Genomic DNA, 19,809 nt, shown 5'->3' with positions numbered 1-19,809 from the left:
CTATGTTCCCCTCTCCTGCTCTCCTTTGTGTAGGAGGCAGTGCGCTGCAGTCTGTTGCTCCCAGACAGATCTCAAGCTCATTCCCATCTTTTTTTATTTTTTCTTTCTTTTTCCGAGGAAGGGTCTCACTCTAGCCCAGGCTGATCTGGAATGCACTATGTAATGTCAGGGGGGCCTCAAATTCACAGTGATTCTCCTACCTCTGCCTCGCAAGTGCTGGGATTAAAGGCTAAAGGCATGCACCACTACACCCCGCTCATTCCCATCTTATCTCTCCTCCTTGCTCCTCTAACACCTCTCATCAGTGCTATAATGAAGGCAGCACTGGGCAAGGCGGAATGGGACAAGAATCAGTTTTACCCACTCTCCTCTTTCTAGCCATACTAGGAGTATAATTTCTAGGTCTTCATGGCTCAAAGACCAGGGCAGGGCCGGAGAGATGGCAGTTAAGGCGCCTGCCTATAAAGCCTAAAGATTCAGGTTTGAAAGCTGGGCGTGGTGGCGTATGCCTTTAATCCCAGCACTCGGGAGGCAGAGGTAGGAGGATCGCCTTGAGTTCAAGGCCACCCTGAGATGACAGTTAATTCCAGGTCAGCCTGGACCAGAGTGAGACCCTACCTCGAAAAACCAAAACCAAAAAAAAAAAAAAAAAAAAAAAAAAAAGATTCAGGTTTGATTCTCTACTACCCACAAAGAGCCAGATGCATCCATTTTCTGTTTCTCCATCTGCCTCTTTTTAAATTTATTTTCTTAAAATAAAGAAAGAAAGACCGACCAAGGGTAGAGGCAAGCAAAGAGGAAAAATCAGAATCTTTCTTTAGGTGACAAGTCACTATTAAATAAAACCAAATCCAAGAAAAGAGCTTAGAAATCCTTTCATGGCAGAAAGTGAGGACGCATTAAAGGTCTCCTGAAGTTTGAGAACATTCTAGGCACCACCATCAAGGTCAGCAGGGTGGCTCCTATCCTCCATCCAGAGAAGATATTGAATATATAACCCAAGTCTCTCCATCCAGGGCTTCAGACATGGCTCAGATCACAACTGGCTTTCATAATGCCTCTCCTTGCTACATGACGCTGATATATTTTTTTCTAACTTTTATTTATTTATTGAGAGAGTGAGCCAAGTTGGGGGGGGAAGAGGGAGGACGGCAGATACAGAGAATGGACATGCCAGGGCCTCCAGTCACTGCAAACATACTCCAGACACATGTGCCCTGTTGTGTATTTGTCTTATGTGGGTACTGGGGAATTGAACCTGAGTCCTTAGGCTTTGCAGTCAAACGCCTTATCTGCTAAGCCATCTCTCCAGGCCCATGGCCCTGCTTTTGTGAAAAGACCAATGCACTTGGGAAACAGTGAGTATAAAATAGAGCCTTCTTTGCCCATCTCCTGGGCCCAGGATGCCTAGGTGTGTCTGAGAATCAGAACACTTCAGCTGTCCTCATTATCAGCACCAAGGGAGGCAGGAGGTGGCATGGGAGGAAATGAAACTCTCCACAGAGGGAATTAAACTATCTTCCCATCATTGACCTCAAGGCCCATTACAGAGGGAGTCCACTGAAGGGCTGCTGCTAATGAGCACGTCTCAAGCTGCAAGGAAGTGAGCAAAGGAAGCTAGCTCGCCAGGGGAACACTAATGGGTGAATAGGCAAGCCACTTACCCCAGAGGGAACTGGAGGGATGGATGGCATGCACTATGCTTCTCTGCCAAGTCCCCAAGGGCACACATTGTTAATAAACCTGAACCTCCCTTTTGCGTTTCCATTCCTGTCTTGTACTCAACTGGATAAGTAAGGTTTTAAGTCTAGGACAACTTTGGCAGGAGTACATACAGGGGACGCATTTGGAATGACCTTCTGGAGACTGCCAGGTAGTACCGGCAAGTGGACAGTTTACAGCAGCCTCAAGTTCCTTCCCCATAGGCTCGTCCTCCACAGGAGGAAGAAGCAGAAGCTTTACCACTGGAGCCACGATCATCTACAGGACACACTGGACCCTGCCCACTGTGACTTGTTCATATGCCACCCACCTATAGCAGAATGAGCCCCTCCCAAAACACACACCATGGGGATGCCAATTTCGTTGGTATTAATGTACATGTCTGGACAGATGACGGAACGGGCTGCATAGTCAACTCGCTTTCCCATCATGTGCTTTCGGAACAGGCCTTCCTTTTTCTCTAGGATCTGTAATGGAGCAAAAAGTCAATACAAGACATTAAATAATTTAATTATGCTTATCACTTTTCTCACCCTTTTCAGCCAACGATGGGAATCCAATTTACTGCTTACCTGTCTAATGCCAGGGTACTTTTCCAGCATTAATTTGTCCATCTCACTATCAAACACAATATTGACATGGCTCTGAAGACGAATCCAAATATTGTACAGTCTGTCTGTGAGAGACTGGCCTGGAAGCATACTTAGAAATGATCGGTCCATAACAACTGAAGAGTCTTTTTCCTGGAAAGGTAAAACCACAAAAGGGATGACTGGGAAAAAAATTTCTTCTTTCTGTCCCAAAAAAGTTCTTTCTGACAAAAAAGTTCTGGAGTTTGCCTTGAAGCTGACAGCAACAGTGCTAATATGCCAATCTTGTTAATATGTTTCAATGAAGCATTAGCCCCATCACATATGTATCAGCTTGCCCCAAACTGGCTTTTTTTTTTTTCCCTTCCAGTTAGAGCCTCACTCTAGTCCAGGCTGATCTGGAATTCACTCTGTAGTCCCAGGCTGGCCTCGAACTCATGTCGACTGTAAAACTTCCGCATGAGTGCTGGGATTAAAAGTATATGCCTGCATGCTTGGCTTGAAGTCAAAATTTATTAGCACATTGGATTTCTGTCATTGTAGCACTTGAAAGGCTGAAGCATGCAAACCTTGAGTTCAAAGCCAGCACAGGCTACACAGCAAGGTCCTATCTTAAAATAGAACGAAGTTAGAAAACATGAAAATGTGTAAACAGGTTCCTATCTTAAAGTGACTGCGAAATACTTTATGTCTAGGGTGAAGCTCTGCTATCCTGCCAGGCAGCCATGTCTCATGTGGAATTTCAGCTTTATTTATATACAGAAAAACTTTACTCAATGTATTAATAAAAATGCAGGTGGGATAACTGCTGTAAAGGAAAAATCTCTGTTGTGTAGTATTGTAAGTCAAATACATCAAGTTACTGGTTGACCCCCAAGCCTGAGTATTTAATCAGTGTTTAACAATTTTCTGCCTGAGTCTCCTCCTTTTCTCCTTCTATCTGTCTAAGTAATGGAGAGGAATAACCAAGGCCTTAAGCTGCCTTAGAGCACCATCTACTGACACGGCATGACTGCTTACTGGCCCCATCTGGCTGCCTAAGACCTAGGAGATATCCTGTTGCATGTCTTCCAGCATGGTCAAATGAGAAAGTCAACCCATCTGTGTCAAGGGTGGAGGAGGTGAGAGGGGTGAAGATCCAATAGATGAGAGAACATTATGAGGACGCATTAGTGACAAATAGGGTTTGTCCTCAACCTGAAGAAATATAGAACTCACCTTTAGTTCCTTGGAGGCAAGCTACATTCTGACCCCTTCATCAGCTTCATGATCACAAGGTCCCTGCTGGCCTAACTCACTGCTTTCAGCATTTGCTGGTTCAGGGACACATGATTACTGGTGAAACGAGTGAGACTTTGTCTCAGTGGAATATCCCCAGTTCCTGGAAAATCTCCCAGAGAGCTCTGTCATGGGAATATTTTGATGGGTACAAGCAGGAAAACGTAAGAGTATGTCCAGTTAACTAGACAGAAACTGAAGTAGGGATCAGAGAGGATGATGTTTGCTTCTATAGATACAAAGCCTTACTCTTTTTATTTTCCAAGGTAGAGTCTCACTGTAGTCCAGGCTGACCTGGAATTCACTCTGTAGTCTCAGGGTAGCCTTGAACTCATAGTAATCCTCCTGCCTCTGCCTGAGTGCTGGGATTAAAAGTGTTAGCCACTACGCCTGGGTCTTGAGAGAGACAGACAAAAAGAGGCAGAGAGACAAAGTGAGTATGGTGTGCCAGGATTTCTTGCCACTGCAAATGAAATCCAGATGCATGTGCCACTCTGTGCATCTAGTTTTGTGTGGGTATTGGGGAATCAAGTCTAGGCCATCAGGCATTGCAAGTGTCTTTAACAACTGAGCCATCTCTCCAGCCTAAAGCCTCTTTATTCTTGACAAAGGCTTCCCCCTACTTTCAGGGGATAAGAAAATAAAATTCTCAGTCCTGGTCACTGGATTTGGTTTGGTTATCCAAACAGGACTAGGCCCTGAAGAGGTCAGCACTCACTTCTGCTAAGCATCTGGTAAAAGCACACCTACAGTGACTAATCAGAAACACAGCAGAATCAGAGAGAACTCTAGGAAGGACCAGGAGGGTATTCAAAGTCTAAGTGTCCAGGAGACAGTGGCGCCACCTGGTGACGGACTTGGCTGAGAAGGAGACCATCTCACAACTGGCACTGAGTCTGAGAAGCCTGTCTACTTAATGCTGGAAAGAGCCATTTCTAGTTACATCCAGAGTTCATTTTAGGGCTGGTAGTAACCTCAGCAAGCTTTGAATATCCAATTCATATCTATACCTGCTAAAAAATAGGGGCTAGCACCTCAAAGGGCTCAGGAAATGTCAGTGAGGACAATCATATACTAAGAAATCACCATTCTACAATGCCTTCATAAATCCAAGGCTGGAAACCTTAATGAGCTCAAAACACAGTTATGTATCTTGAATTCTAATATTGTCACCTGGGGGATTTTTTTTTTTTTAGAGCCTGAAAGAAGATTGTTTCTTCTAGTGCTGCTGCAGTTGGTGGCTCAAAACAGCATAGGTATGAAACTTCACTATAAAACTACATGGACTTTAAAAGCAACTCAACTGGGCTGCAGAGATGGTTTAGCAGTTAGGATCTTGCCTGTGAAGCCTAAAGACCCCAGTTCGAGGCCTGATTCCCCAATACCCACGTAAGCCAGGTACACAAGGTGGCACATGCATCTGGAGTTCATTTGTACTGGCTGGAGGTCCTGGCATGCCCATTCTCTCTCTGCCTCTTTCTCTGTCACTCTCAAATAAATACATACATACATAAATAAATAAATAAATAAATAAATAAAAACAAAAAAAGCAACTCAACTAAGTTTACCAGGCATGCCACTGGGTACAAGACCCAGACTATAACCCAGATGTATCTATAACCAGGCTTATGATTTTTCCTGACAAACCCTCAGTTCCCCCAGCAATGCTAACAGCTGTGAAGACCATCCAGAGAGCATCTTATAGCACAGGGTTAGAACCATGTGTGGGTCTGCAATGTCAATACAGACCTGGTTTGTGGAAAGTTCTGTCACCCCACTGGGCAGCTTCTGTTCTTGGGCCATCAATGCCAGAAGTTTCCGGATCAGAACTATGTCCTTCATGACAGCTTGCAAGTTCACTGTCTGCCCATTAGTAAACATTTGGTCCCCCAGGCGATTAATAGGCCGATACCTACAAAGGTGACAATCAAAAAGATGTTTAGCATGAGAGAAGGGTCACTTTCTTCAGTCTTTCACCCTACTTCATGTAAGCAGCACACCTTCACCTGCTCCAAACATACAATCTTCCTATCAGGCTTGGAACAACAGGACAGCATCACTTGCATCACAACTGCAGAGTATTACTTGTATCCTTGGGTGGAAGGCTGCTTGATTTCTTAGTGCCCGACCCTTTCAGATCCTCCCCCCCACCCCACATGTCCTTGCTCAATTCCTCAGCCCTCCTTTTCTAGGAAAAGTAAGTTAAAGGTTTACCTGGAGGGTGGCACCACCAAGAAATCTAGAAAGAACATACTGGGGTTGCATTTGGACTCCATGCCAACATCATCCAGTCCCGAGAAAAGGTAATTCAGAAAGAATCCTGTATTTGAAAACAAACAAAAAACCCAGAGACCATTTAAATCTACACATAAAAGTGCACAAGAATAGCACAAAAATATTCAGGGGGATGGGCAGGACACAGGATTAGTACACTATGAACACATTTTTTTCTTTATAAAAACAAACCAGCTGGGCTTGATGGCGCACACCTTTATTCCTAGCACGTGGAAGGCAGAGGTAGGAGAATCGCTGTGAGTTCAAGGTCATTCTGGGACTAGAGAGGGTTCCAGGATAGCCTGGCCTAGAGTGAGACCCTACCTCAAAAAAAACCCCAAAACTTAAAACCCATCCAAAAAAAACCATGACAGCTTGTTTGCAGGTTGAGATGACAGTAGAAAGATGACAGTGGAAGGACAGTAGTACATGTCTTAGAAAATGAATTGTGTAGGGACAAATCAAAAAGCAACTTCCTGGGGCTGGAGAGATGGCTTAGTGGTTAAGGTGCATGCCTGTGAAGCTTAAGGGCCCAGGTTCGATTCTCTAGGTCCCACATAAGCCAGATAAATATGATGGCACATGTGTCTGGAGTTTGCAGTGGCTGAAGGCCCTGGCTGGCCCATTCTCACTCTCTTTCTCCCTCTGTCTCTAATAGATAAATAAATAAAAATATATCTTAAAAACAACCAACTTCCTTTTATTTTTAATTACCCTCTTGGACTATTAAACTTATTAAAAAAATCAAAACAAAGTAAGTCTTAGAATAGACTAAAACACAACAAAGCATCCTCTACAAGGATACTGCCAAGAGATCTTCTGTGGATCAAAGATTTATTTTACATTTCAGGTGACCTAAAGTAATGCCCAAAGAAAATAATATGATGTGAGGGCTTGCCTTGAGCAATGTACTGACCTGAGTGCTCTTTTATTCCTTTAATAGCTTGCCTGTAAGCACTCATCATTATACAGAGATTTGAGCCAGTCAGTATTACAGAACTCCTTCTCAGAAGATGTACTGAGGACCTGACTACCCCACAGATTTTGTTATGTACTCAAAAGGGTATGGAAGTTTCATTTTTGTAGGGAACAAAGATGTATAAAAATCCCAATAAAGAGTTTACTAGGCTGGAGTGATGGCTAGGCAGTTAAGGTACATGTCTGCAAAGCCTAAGGACCCAGGTTTGATGCCCCAGGACCCATGTAAGCCAGATACACAAGATGGCACATGTGTCTGGAGTTCATTTGCAGTAGCTAGATGCCCTGGTCCATCCAGTCTCTCTCCCTTTATCTGCCCCCACCTTAAATAAACTAATAAATTAAAAAGTTATTCTCTGATTCATAAAAGGAATCCTGACACACTTATGATGTCTTTTATTTCCCGATGTTTAAAACAGATGAGTTACAATGAAGCTTCCAGAAGTCCTTCAGTGTACTAAGTGAGGACCACCTGAAGCTCTCATTCAACCACTGGGCTTGGTTATAACAATCAGCAAGCTCTTGGTGCTGGGTCTCACCTCCCCTGCTCTTTGATATCTCCAAGTCAATGCACTCTAAAGCCTGCCCCAAACCTCCAGCTGGATTCCAGGAGAGAACTACACTAATTACAATTTTAAATTAAGGTAAAAATAATATGGTAAGACTAATGCAATTCACCAAGAAACTAAAATCTGAAGAAAACAGAAGCTACTTCTGCAGCCTAGCACAGCACCTTCGTTCTTCCAAATAGCAAAAAGATGTTCTTGGGCGCTACTGGGTGTCAGGTATCCTCGCTTCCCCAACTGAGTTTCTTCAATTCCTGGACCTGTGGGCAATGACAATTATTAGATCTTTACTCTCATCTGCAAAGCTTGAAACTTACCACAGAAGTCAATCTATAAAACAGTGCATTTTCAGCCCTGGATTTTCCTCTTAGTCTAATCTCTATGATAATGCTATCTTATCATATTCATGTAACTATTATCACTTTTATAAATTCATTTCTCGAAGTACTTTAAATAAACGTGATTTTTCTGGGCATGGTGGTTACACATCTGTAACTCCCAATACTTGGGAGGATGAGGTAGGAGATCTTGAGTTTCAAACTAGCCTGGTCTATACAATGTGACCCTACCCCCACCACAAAACAACAAAAAAACTTAAAGTGTACATTTATTTTGAACAATAATCTGTTGGTTTGGTATTATCACATGAACATTTCTAACATTTATGCACAATGCTACTTAGCTTTGCTTGATCACCATTTTTCAAATCTTTTCGGAGATAGTCTCATGAAGCCCAGGCTGACCTTCAACTCCCGATCCTCCTGCCTCTTCCTTCCTAGTGCTGGCATTACACACACGCACTATAATGCCTGGCTGACCACCATTTATTTATGCACGTTAGTCCTTGGAAGAAACTTCCTAAATTTACTTAGTCACACTCATATTTGATTGATTCTACAGTTTTGTTTCTCTAAGTTACATTATTGGGCTGGGTATGCAGCTGAGTGTATAGTATATATCTATCATGCACAGGGTCCTGGACTCAATCCCAAGTGCTCTAAGAAACAAGTAACATTATCTTTTACACATGGTGCTTACAGAGGTACCTATGAAGATTATTTGTGGATTAAAATATATTTCTTTTTACAAACATTAAACTGGTAGTGGGTGAGCTTCGTTTCTTAGAGTAGGCAAGATCATTCTGGGATCCTGACTACCTGCTAGCTATTCCTAGATCAAGTAGAAAATTTTGAGCTTTTATTGAGGAAGTGAGTTCCTGGCACTCAGATGTATAACAAGGATAATTAAGTATCCTGTAGGTTCTAAACTGTCAGTCTTTCCTGGGATGCCTTCACTGCTTCAGTGTGAGTAAGCACTGCTCAGTTTCCCCTTTTATAGGTTTACCAGGGCAAGGACTGTGCTGAGTCTGTTGCTAACTCTTGGCAGTGTCTAGCACACAGTGATTTAAGTAGTGGCTGAAAAACACATGTTCAAAGCAGTCTAAAACAACCAAATCTTAAAAAAAAAAAAAAAAAAAATCAACACTCTTGCCTTTCTCAGTACTTTTAAAATCTAGCTTCAGTCCACTTCTAATTCTCTCAGTTTCTTTACAATCTCCAGAGGGTATGTTATCTCATGATTTTAGAGAAATCTCTGACTTGCTTAACAAGTAAGAGATGCACAATAATTTATTCACCTAGTCTCTATTAATAGACCATCAAGTTATGCTCAGTTTTAAACTACTTAACACTGGGTACATTAGTTGCCCAGGATGAATTGTTAGGTCAAGGAGCCCACACATTTGAAGTTTTTCAAAAGCAAAGCATTTCAAGCAGTTAATGTAAGTGAAAGAAGTGTGGCTACTCATAGATGAGTACCTTTAACTTTTGGGGATAATGACAGCATCAGAAAGCTATGTATGCTCAATGTGAAAAAACCAACTCTATTAACCTAAAAATAATTTTGTGGGCACGACAGGGAATAAATTATGTGAACTTCCCTCTTGACTAATGAATCTCTCCATTTACCATCCCAACAGTGCCTTCATGGTAGTGTAAGTCACTCTGAAACGGACAGGTGGCTCAGCCACATCTGAAAGCAGAAGAAACCTCCAGGAGACTGACTCACTAGAAGGCTACACCTGCTTCTACCAAGGCACTTCCAAGCCTTCAACAATGAAACTCATCTCACTGGGACTTCAAAGCATCTTGAATGTGCATTTATTCTCACAGTATGTAAGAGGAGCCACATGAAAAACACAGCTGACGGTTAAATAACCTGGAAAGCCTGGATCTCAACAAGTGGGAGGTCTTAGCTCCACTGATTCTTTTTTTAAAAATCATTTAATTTTATTAGAGAGAGTGAGAGAGACTGAGAGAGGAGAGATAAGAGAATTGGTATGTCAAGGCCTCAGCCACTGCAATCCAACTCCAGATGCTTGGGCCACCTAGTGGGCATGTGTGACCTGTGCATGACTCACCTTTGTGCATCTGGCTAACATGGGATCTGTAGAGCAGAACATGGGTCCTTAGGCAGTACAGACAAGTACCTTAACTACTAACCCATCTCTCCAGCCCTAGCAACAACAATTCTTAAGTGCTAGAGTGCTCAAGGGGTTTCAGAGCTGATCATTCATAAGCTCAAGTCACTTTTTCTTATGGTGGTACTGGGAATTGATATATACTACTAGGCAAGTGCTCTTCCACTGAGCTGTATTCTTAGCCTTATGGCACTTATGTGATTACCAGTTCTTCTGGGATCACCAATCCATGGGACTATCTGGGCACAGGCCTCACTTTTTGACTCTCTCTGGTCTAAGGAATGCAGTAAGACCATATTAAGTGTGCTTACCTGCTCCCCTAGGTTACTATCTCACAGCATCCTCTGAGAGCATTGGTTGCTTTGGTCTGGTCTCCATCTTGGAACCATAGTCACTTACAAACACAGTCTGTGGCACAATGTTCAGGACCCAATAAGCTAATGTTTGTTAAATAAAAAATTGAGGGCTGGGAGATGGCTTATTGGGTCAAGTGCTCACCATGAAAACATGATGATCACCAGTCCTCTCATAAAATGCTGCGCATGGCAGAATGCATGTGCAATTCTAGCAATGAGGTGGAGAGAGGATCCATAGAGCTGGCTGGCTAGGGAGTCTAGCCAAATCAGTGATCTCTAAGTTCAGTCTGAGACTGTCTCAAAAGTAAGGTGGATAGCTGATGTCAACCTCTTGCCTCCACATGTGTGTGCGCACACACACACCAGCACCCACATTCTCACACACATACAAATATGCATGCATACCATAACTACATTATCTCCCCCCCCTCAAAAAAAACACCACCAAGCCTCAATCTTGGAACCTATGGAAACTACTGTCTTCATGCTTTGAATTATGACTATGCATCCTATTCTTGTGGTTACAGTAAAAGACTTCAAATGAATGAAAGATTGCTATTCAAAAGTAGTAGTAAGCCAGACACAAAAGGTGAGGCACGCACAAGGTCACATGTGCCCACTAGGTGGCACAAGCATATGGCCTTAGATTACAGTGGCTGATGCCCTGGTGCCAAGTATCTCTCTCTTAAAAGAAAGGGAAATGGCTTAGCTGTTAAGGTGTTTGCCTGCAAAGCCTAAGGACCCTAGTTAGATTACCCAGGACCCACATAAGCTGGGGGCACATGCATCTGGAGTTCGTTTGTAGTGGCTAGAGGCCCTGGCATGTGCATTCTCTTTCTATCTGCCTCTCCCTCAAATAAACATATTAAAAAAAAATTTTTTTTTAAAGTGGTCTAGAATTCTTTTTCAATCTATGAACATTTTCTGGGACATCATAGGGGTTACAATAGCAATTTTCAACTGGCGTTAAGACAAAATTGTTTTCAAGCCATGAAAGGCAAGTGAAGGAAAATCTACTCTTGTTCACCTTAAAACACTAAGCATGCTTTCTAAATGTAGCACAGTATTGTTGATCTAGTCTTAGAACACAGAAAAGGCAATGACAAATGAAAAATAAAGGGCAATGACCAGAAAACTGACAAATTTCAAATAATGCTGTAATTTAGTCAATAGTGTTAAATCAATGCTATATCCTTAGGGTTTTTTAAAATTTATTCGAGTCAGAGATAAAGTGAGAGTGTGAGAGAGAAAATGGGTGCTCTAAGGCTTCTAGCCACTGCAAACGAACTCCAGACGTGTGTGTCCCCTTACGCATCTAGCTAACATGGGTCCTGGGGAATTGAACCTAGGTCCTTTGGCTTTGCAGGCAAGTGCCTTAACTGCTGAGCCATCCCTCCAGCCCTGTTTTGTTTTTTTGATGTAGCCCAGGCTGACCTGGAATTCACTATGTAGTCTCAGGGTATCCTCGAACTCATGGCGACTCCTTCCTCAGCCTCCCGAATGCTAGGAAAAATCCTTAGTTTTGATGAATGCTCAGGGTCATCTAAAATGCTGCATTTGGGCTTGGGGAGATGGCTCACCTGTTTGCAGAGGCTGCTAGCCTTGGCCAATTTCCCAGTCATTCACACATAAAACCAGATGGATGCATGTTTGCAGCAGCAAGAGACCCTGGTATGTACCACCCCCTCCACCAACATTCGAAGGAATATATGATAAACTTTAAAGCGTATTTTAAAATGCTACTTCTGGGCAAAATGAATAGAGTATGGGAACTCACTGTGTTTACTATTCTATAAATCTGAAAAGATGGGAGGGAATACATCCCTGAACTGAATACTTAAAACAGGGGTAGTCATGAGCCCTAGGGGTGTAACGCCTGCTGCTGTCTGACTAAATGTATATACTATGCTTATCAAACTGCCCAATAAGCACTTCTCTTAATGTTCATACCCTTAAATTAATGCTACTCTCAATTTTGGGAATCTTTTCTTTTCAGATGGCAGTGCCTTTGGGATGACACAGAAGGCATCACGGTGCCGGGAAGAAGTGACAGAGGAGTGAGTGCTCAGCACTGTAACATCTCTATCACACCTTCCAAGGCTCAGGGTCTAATGTGGAAGTGGTGGCAGAAAAAATGTAAGAGCCAAAGGAAGGGTAGGACTCCTTACAATGTGCTCCCTCCAGACACAAAATGGCCTGGATATCCAGGACCTCACAGTGCCTGACCCTACCTACACAAGACCATCATAAGAGGAGGAAAAGATCATGACATCAAAATAAAAGAGAGACTGGCTGAGATAGAGAGCAGATGTGACGGAGAATGGAGTTTCAAAGGGGAAAGTTGGGGGAGGAAGGGTATTACCATGGGATATTTTTTATAATCATGGAAGTTGTTAATAAAAATTTAAAAATCAAAAAAAGAAAAAAAAAGATGGGCTGGAGAGAGTGGTTAAGGACCTTGCCCACAAAACCCAAGGATCCATTCCCCAGGACCTATGTAAAGACAGATGTACAAGGCGGTGCATGTGTCTGGAGTTCATTTGCAGTGGCTGGAGGCCCTGCTGCACCCCTCTATATGCTTCTTCCTGTCTCTCAAATAAATGAATAAATAAAATTTTTTTAAAAATCTGAAAAGACTTACAGGTTTGATCATCAGTATACTAAAACCTGGGTGTGGTAGTACACATCTGTAATCTCAGTAGTGGGGAGACATAGGCAGGAGGACTACAAGTTCAAGGTCACCTTCAGCTACACAGCAAGTGAGTGGCCAGCCTGGGACGCATAAGGCCCTACCTCAAAAACCCTGTAAACACGTTTTTATTGATAATAAGCCTTGCCAGAGTCTTCAAAGTAAAAGATAAAACATGCATCACTGCTCAAAGTGTGTGTGTGTGTGTGTGTGGAGAAGTATGCATGGATTTATTTCCCAGCCATTTCATATTCTACTCTCAAGCCCTAGAAAAACTTCCTCAGCTCAGGAAAAAGGTCTTGCTGTTGCCACTATAGAAAATTACATCCTTCCAGACATAAAATTGCCTGGATATCCATGACCTCATAGTTCCTGACACTACCTAAAAAAGACCATCATAAGAGGAAAAGATCATGACATCAAAATAAAAGAGACTGATTGAGATGGGGAGGGGATATGATGGAGAATGGAATTTCAAAGGGGAAAGTGGGGGGAGGGAGGGTATTACCATGAGGTATTTTTTATAATCATGGAATGTTAATAAAAATTGAGAAAAAAAGAAAGAAAATCACAAACACTATCTCATAGAAGTAGCCTTCTTTAGGCCTCTCAAGGTATACAGAGGAGCCAACTGTCCATCACAAATTGTGCTCTTCCTCTTCTGAAAAGTGAAGAGTTAACACCTAAAGAATACATATAACATAGCAGTTGCTAGTCTCAGTACCTTACACAATACCCACTTAACACTCACCATTTCAGAATTATATATATTTTACTTATTTGAGAGAGAGAAAGAGGCAGAGAGAACGAGAGAGGGAGGGAACAGGTGTGCCAGGGTCTCCAGCCACTGCAAATCAACTCCAGATGTGCATCTGGCTTACATGGGTGCTGGGGAATCGAACCGAGGTCCTTTGGCTTTGCAGGCAAATGCCTTAACCGCCATCACTCCAGTCCCCCATTTCAGAATTAAAGACAAAAATGATAGGGCTGGGATAGGGTTGGCAGACTGCTTGCTCAGCATGTACAAAGCCCTGGGTTTGATCCCAGCCCTGCATAACTAGGGCATGACAGTGCTTGTCTGTAGCTGGTAAATCCCAGCCCTTGAAAGGTAGAGGCAGAACCAAGGCTAAGATCATCCCCAGCTACATAATGAGTTTGAGGCCAGGCTAAGTACAAGAGATCCTATCTCAAAGTGAGATTACTAAGTTCCTCAGTATTTTCCTAAGTCTGACCAGCACAGAGCTCTTGTAGGGATCTGGGTGAAGAGAATCAGGACCAACCTACAGAGAGTACCAATGTTTTATGGAACTCTTCCCTGTAAGTATTTTAACATTTCATCTCAAAATAAATCCACATTTGCTATGCAATGAAATGCTTCAAAATATCTGTTAGGAAAAAAGTTATTATTCCAGAATCTTTCAGAGGTCAGGCGTAATGGCATACACCTGTAACATCAGCATTTTAGAGGTCGAGGCGGGTAGATCAGAATTTTATGGTCGTGCTCAATTACACAGCAAGTTCCAGATAGCTCTGGCTATATGACACTGTCTCAAACAAAATCAAAGAACCAGGTGTGATGGTGCAGATCTTTAAACCTAGTACTTAGGAGGCTGAGGTAAGAGAACTAGTGTGAGTTTCAAACCAACTTGGGCTAGAACGAGAGGGTGACTCAAGAAAAAGCAGTGTATGGGGGGTGGGGGAGGGAGTGGTGGCACACTTCTTTAATCCCAGCATTAGGGAGGCCAAGATAGGAGGATCGTTGAGTTCAAGGCCAGCCTGGGACTACCAAGTGAGTTCCAGATCATCCTGGGCTACAGTGAGACCCTACTTCAAAAAACCAAAAAGAAACAAAACCGTTGCGAGGTGTAGTGGTGCCTTTAATCCCAGCACTTGGGAGGCAGAGGAAGTAAGAAGATCACCATGAGTTTGAAGCCACCCCCACTCAGAGATTATATAGAGAATTCCAGATCAGCCTGGGCTAGAAAGACACCCTACCTCCACCCCCCCCCCCCAAAAAAAAATCTTTCAAAGAAACAGCCAAACCCTGTATGGTAGTGCACACCTTTAATCTCAGCACTCTGGGAGTGGTAGGATTGCCATGAGTCCAAGGCTAGTTTGAGACTATAGGGTAAGTTCCAGGTCAGTCTGGGCTACAGTGAGACCCTACCTCAAAAAAACAGAAAATAAAATAAAATAATCATTTGCGTATACACCAACACTTCCACTACTTGGGGATACTGAAACAAGAAGACCACAAATGAAACCATCCTAGGCTACAAACTAAGCCTTCATTTCAAAACACCTCCCCCTAAAACAAAAACACAGTACAAAAATAACCATTTGAGGGCTCAGTGGTTAAGAGCATTTCTATATAAGCAAGAGGGCCCAAGGATGCCTGAAAGACTGCTTAAGTTCAATCTCCAAGACCCATATAAAACAGCTGGGCATGGCCACATGCAACTGTAACCCCAGTCACATAGAGAAGTAAAGAACCTGGAATGTGGGGGGGGGGGGGAAGAAGCACGGAGATCACTACAAGATGTGAGCTCAGGTAAGAACAGGTAGGAAAGCAAAGGAGTGAGACACCAGATGTTCTGCTCTGGCCACTGCAGGTGAGGCCACCTCCCCTCCCCCAAGCAAGCACATGGGATCCTGCAGAGCCCTAGGCATATACCACATACACACATGGAAAAGACATTTGTATCAATATCACCTGTGGGCACTGACTACTAATATAGACCCCCCCACCACCATCTACCCTTTTGTCCTGAGTGACAGGCCTGAGCAGGATCCCCTTCAAACCTAAGAAGCCTAGATGCTGGTGAGGGAAACCCAAACACACAGGTGAGAAACATGTGGTGAAGGAAACCAGGTATTCCCACAGTTCAGGATACTCTGAGGGCCACACATGAGAAATATTTCCAAGAAGCACCACCCAGACCCAGACAGCTCACCTGGGGATTCAGCATCCTTTGGTCCAGATTTCTTGTGGACCACAGCTGGGTACGTGATCGTCAGCTTACTGTTGTGCTCCTTGCGGACCACTGACCGCCCGGTCCTACATGAGGATGGATGTGATTAGAGATGGTTGATAATGATTTCTTACCCAGAGAAAGGCTCAATACTCACTTGCAGTGGGGACATCGCTTAGCAGTCATATGTGCCTTCCAGAAGTAGGCAATGAGTTTACTCCTGCTCTCGCATACATTTTTCACCTGTTTAAAAATGTCAAAGAACCTCAGTGTGATTTTTTTTCTTATTTACCTTATTTGCAAACAAAGAGAAAAAGACAGGAAGAGAGACAGAGAGAATGGGCAACCCAGGGCCTCTTGCTCCTGCAAATGAACTCCAGATGCATGCAACTTTTGGGTTCATCCTCGCCTGTCCACTTCATTTGAGGCAGTTTCTTGCTCTGGATTCTTGTCCTTCAATTTTTGCTGAGCTAGCCTAGAGCTTCTGGGTAATTCTCCTGTCTCTGCTTCCCATCTCACCATCAGCATTGGTGTGCTGGGATTACAGAAGCCCATCACAGCTTCCAGCTTTTCATGCGGGGCCTGGTAATCAAATTTAGGTACTCCAGCTGAGCAGTGAGCACTTTATCCACTGAGCTATCTCTTCAGCCCCAACCATGAACTCTTGTGACTGTAATAGGGCAATTCTGGGAGGAAATTTATTTCTATATTGAAAGGCATGTAGAACTTCCTTTGTAATGTCTTTCTGAACAAAAATACAATCCTGTTAAAAAGATTCTAGTAACTGGTCAAGTACGAAAAATAAGTGACTGAAGAAGTACTCAGCACTAAACAAGGCAAACACATCATCCAGTTTAGGGCTCGAGTATCAGACGATCAGATGGAAAGAATGTAAGAGGTAAAGCATGAGGAGCAGCCCAGTGGAACTCTGGTGTCCAAACAAGATGAGATTATTACACTCATGAAGTCATATCAGACGTGGTTACCTGCACAAGCCCTGCACATGACGGGGCCAGTCAGCATTATTATAGATGGGGAGGCCACGCCCCACAATGAGATCCCAACAATTAAAGCATGCCAGGGAGGAGGAGCCCTTCTTTTCAGAGGCATAGAGCTGGTGGGAGATAAGAGGGAGCACAGTGGGACTGGGCAGGGAATAAGGGAAGGTGATATGGAGTAATCATGTGATTACACAGTGAATTCCAGGTCAGCCTGGGCTAGACTGAGACCCTACCTCAAAAACCCAAAACAAAGCTGGGCGTGGTGGCGCATGCCTTTAATCCCAACACTTGGGAGGCAGAGGTAGGAGGATCGCTATGAGTTCGAGGCCACTCTGAGACCACATATTGAGTTCCAGGTCAGCCTGAGCTAGAGACCCCACCTCCAAAAAAAAGTAAAATAAATAAAAAGCTAGGAAAAAAAACAAAACATGTTTGAAAGTGGAGAGATGGCTCAATAGTTAATGTACTTGCCTGCAAGCCTAATAACCTAGGTTTGATTCCCCTGTATCCACATAGAACCAGATACACAAGGGGGCACATGCATCTGGAATTTGTTTGCAGTGATCAGAGGCCCTAGCATGCTCATTCTCTCTTTTCCTGCCTCTTTCTTTCTCAAATAAATAAATAATTTGAAAAAATTCTCATACAAAAAATCAGAACATTAAGCATCTCAGAAAGCTGTTACTAAGATCATGAATGCAGTAGGTGGCTTGGAACACAATTAGTGCTCATTAGTTTACCTTTTTTGTTGAGTATTTTATTTATTTTCTTACTTGTAAGCAGAGAGATAGAAGCGAGACACAGAATGCTGTATGCTGTGCCAGGGCCTCTAGCCATTGGAAACCAACTTCAGATGCACACACCACTTTATGCACCTGGCCATGCATGAGTACTGAGGAAGAGAACCTGGGTTGTTTGGCTTGGTGGGCAGGCACCTTAACTGCTGAGCCATGTCCCCAGCCCTGCTGTACTTTTTAAAACCATCTTCCCTGTGTGTAGCTGGGCATCTTTCCTGCTGTCTCCCTCAGATGGATCTGAGGAAGGCATTCCACAGTGGTTCTGATCCTGGTTGCAAATGAGTACCACCTCGGACCTTTATCACGTTCATGTGATTCTATTCCATTTAAATGGTGTGACACCTGGGCATACAGTGAACTATACTTCAAGATCAGTATTGTGGCTGGTTATTGACTCTATTCACTCACTGAAAAAATGAATATTTTCATGAAAGGGAAATTGAAGCTTTATTGGCTTGGGGAGAGAGTAGTGAAGAAAGGAGATTCTCAAGAGTGAGCCCTTGCTGGGTGCTGAATGTTAGTTAATGAATGCATCACCTAATACCCTTTATTGATCCTGCTTGCAGCCATTAAAAATTAGGAAATGGACACTCACGTAATGTTTTCAATTAAAAAAGGAAACAGGGCTCATAAGAGGCATATCTGGCATTAAAAGCAACTCAACCGTAGGAAGTCAAAAACTTGTAGATGACACTGGAAAGGAAGTGTGACAAACTAAAATCAGGGTGTTAGAGAAAAAGATGGCAGTAACTCACATGTGCACCCTGGGATCCCAGGAGGTTGTTCTGTAGAATTTTGTTCATGTATTCTTCTAACTCTTCCTGAATTTCGAAGGCAGAAGGATCAGCATTTTCTTCTAGAAACTGAACAACAAAGAGGAAAAGTGTATTGCTGTAATAACAAATATGTTTAACAAACTATTGGGGCCAGCCTCTTGAAGGAAGAGAGGCTGAAGTCAGGGAAATACACTGTGTTGTATTTTCAAAACAGTGAAGTAGGACTGGGGACCCAGTTCAATGGTAGAACTTGTTTGCTAGCATGCACGAGGGCTACCTAGTTCCATCTGTAGCACTGCAAAACAAAAGAAGCAACAAGGCCACACTGTCAAAACCTCACATCTTATTCTAGGCCACCCTCACTGGAACCCTGTCACCTGTCTTGGGCTCACACCCCTTGCTAGGCCTTTATCCATAAGTAATCATTCTCTTTACTTGAGTTCTTACATCCCTAGTACAGCTGTGGGGGTCTCCTCTATGTGCTTAAATGCCCTCCTCATGAATGCTTTCCTCATTCTGTTGGGCTCAAACACCTCACAGGGGCCTATTCCTCTAGGGGGAGTTCCCACCTTACTCTGTCCAACTAGTGTCCGTGGGAGGGCTGAAGAATTCAGGCAAGGGGGAAAGGGAAAAAAAGTAAAGGTTTTCCTTTGTGACAAAACACAAGACAAGGATGCCCAATACCATTTCAATATATTAAATGTTCTTTCTAGCCACCAAAAATAAAGTAAAGAAAAAAAAAAGAACTATACATACATGCACACATACATATGTTAACAAAGTATGGACTGGAAAAAAACCCAAAGTATCATTATTTATGGATCAAACAACTGTGCTGAAAATCTAAAAGAATATAAAATATTCAAATTGATACAACAATTTTGGCAGGATGCTTCAAATAAAAAATTATAACATACTGGTTTAAAACACAGAATATTAAGTTTTAGATAATGTACTTACTAGAGCACTGTAAAACTTTCAGTTAAAGCTTATGCAAGGAAAAATGTGTTCTTAAAATAGATCTATTGATTTCTACCTTACCCAAAAGTAACCAAATGCAGGATAACCCACAGTGGGCTAACCTGGTATGAACCTCCTAAAATGATGCTATATGAAATATCCTCAGACTATTCTGCATTCTTCCCAAATGTGAATCTTTATTTATTTTTGTGGTACTGGGGATTAAATCTAGAGCCTTGTACATGCTAGGCAAATGCTCTGCCACTGAGGAAATGAATCTAGAATGTGAAAAGGCACTAGCCTAAAAAGAGTCAGTATCCTGTGAAAGAATTTTCTGTATTGAAAATGTTCGACATTACAGCAGACTAAAG

General features: G+C 42.8%; 1 protein-coding gene across 1 annotated transcript in view; it reads right to left on the bottom strand.

Moving 5' to 3' along the window:
• Polr1a (RNA polymerase I subunit A) overlaps positions 1–19,809 on the bottom strand; it is a 76,136-nt gene that overhangs the window by 51,526 nt on the left and 4,801 nt on the right. The window contains exons 4-11 of the mRNA XM_045153252.1: positions 18,458–18,565; positions 16,062–16,147; positions 15,887–15,990; positions 7,576–7,668; positions 5,805–5,910; positions 5,340–5,502; positions 2,295–2,465; positions 2,067–2,189 (exon numbers count right to left, since the gene is read on the bottom strand). Coding sequence (XP_045009187.1) covers positions 2,067–2,189; positions 2,295–2,465; positions 5,340–5,502; positions 5,805–5,910; positions 7,576–7,668; positions 15,887–15,990; positions 16,062–16,147; positions 18,458–18,565 — 954 coding nt within the window. The remainder of the gene's footprint in view (positions 1–2,066; positions 2,190–2,294; positions 2,466–5,339; positions 5,503–5,804; positions 5,911–7,575; positions 7,669–15,886; positions 15,991–16,061; positions 16,148–18,457; positions 18,566–19,809) is intronic.

This window comes from Jaculus jaculus, chromosome 6 (assembly GCF_020740685.1).
Source record: "Jaculus jaculus isolate mJacJac1 chromosome 6, mJacJac1.mat.Y.cur, whole genome shotgun sequence".
Classification (NCBI taxonomy): Eukaryota; Metazoa; Chordata; class Mammalia; order Rodentia; family Dipodidae; genus Jaculus; species Jaculus jaculus.
This window is presented reverse-complemented; position numbering and strand designations above follow the sequence as displayed.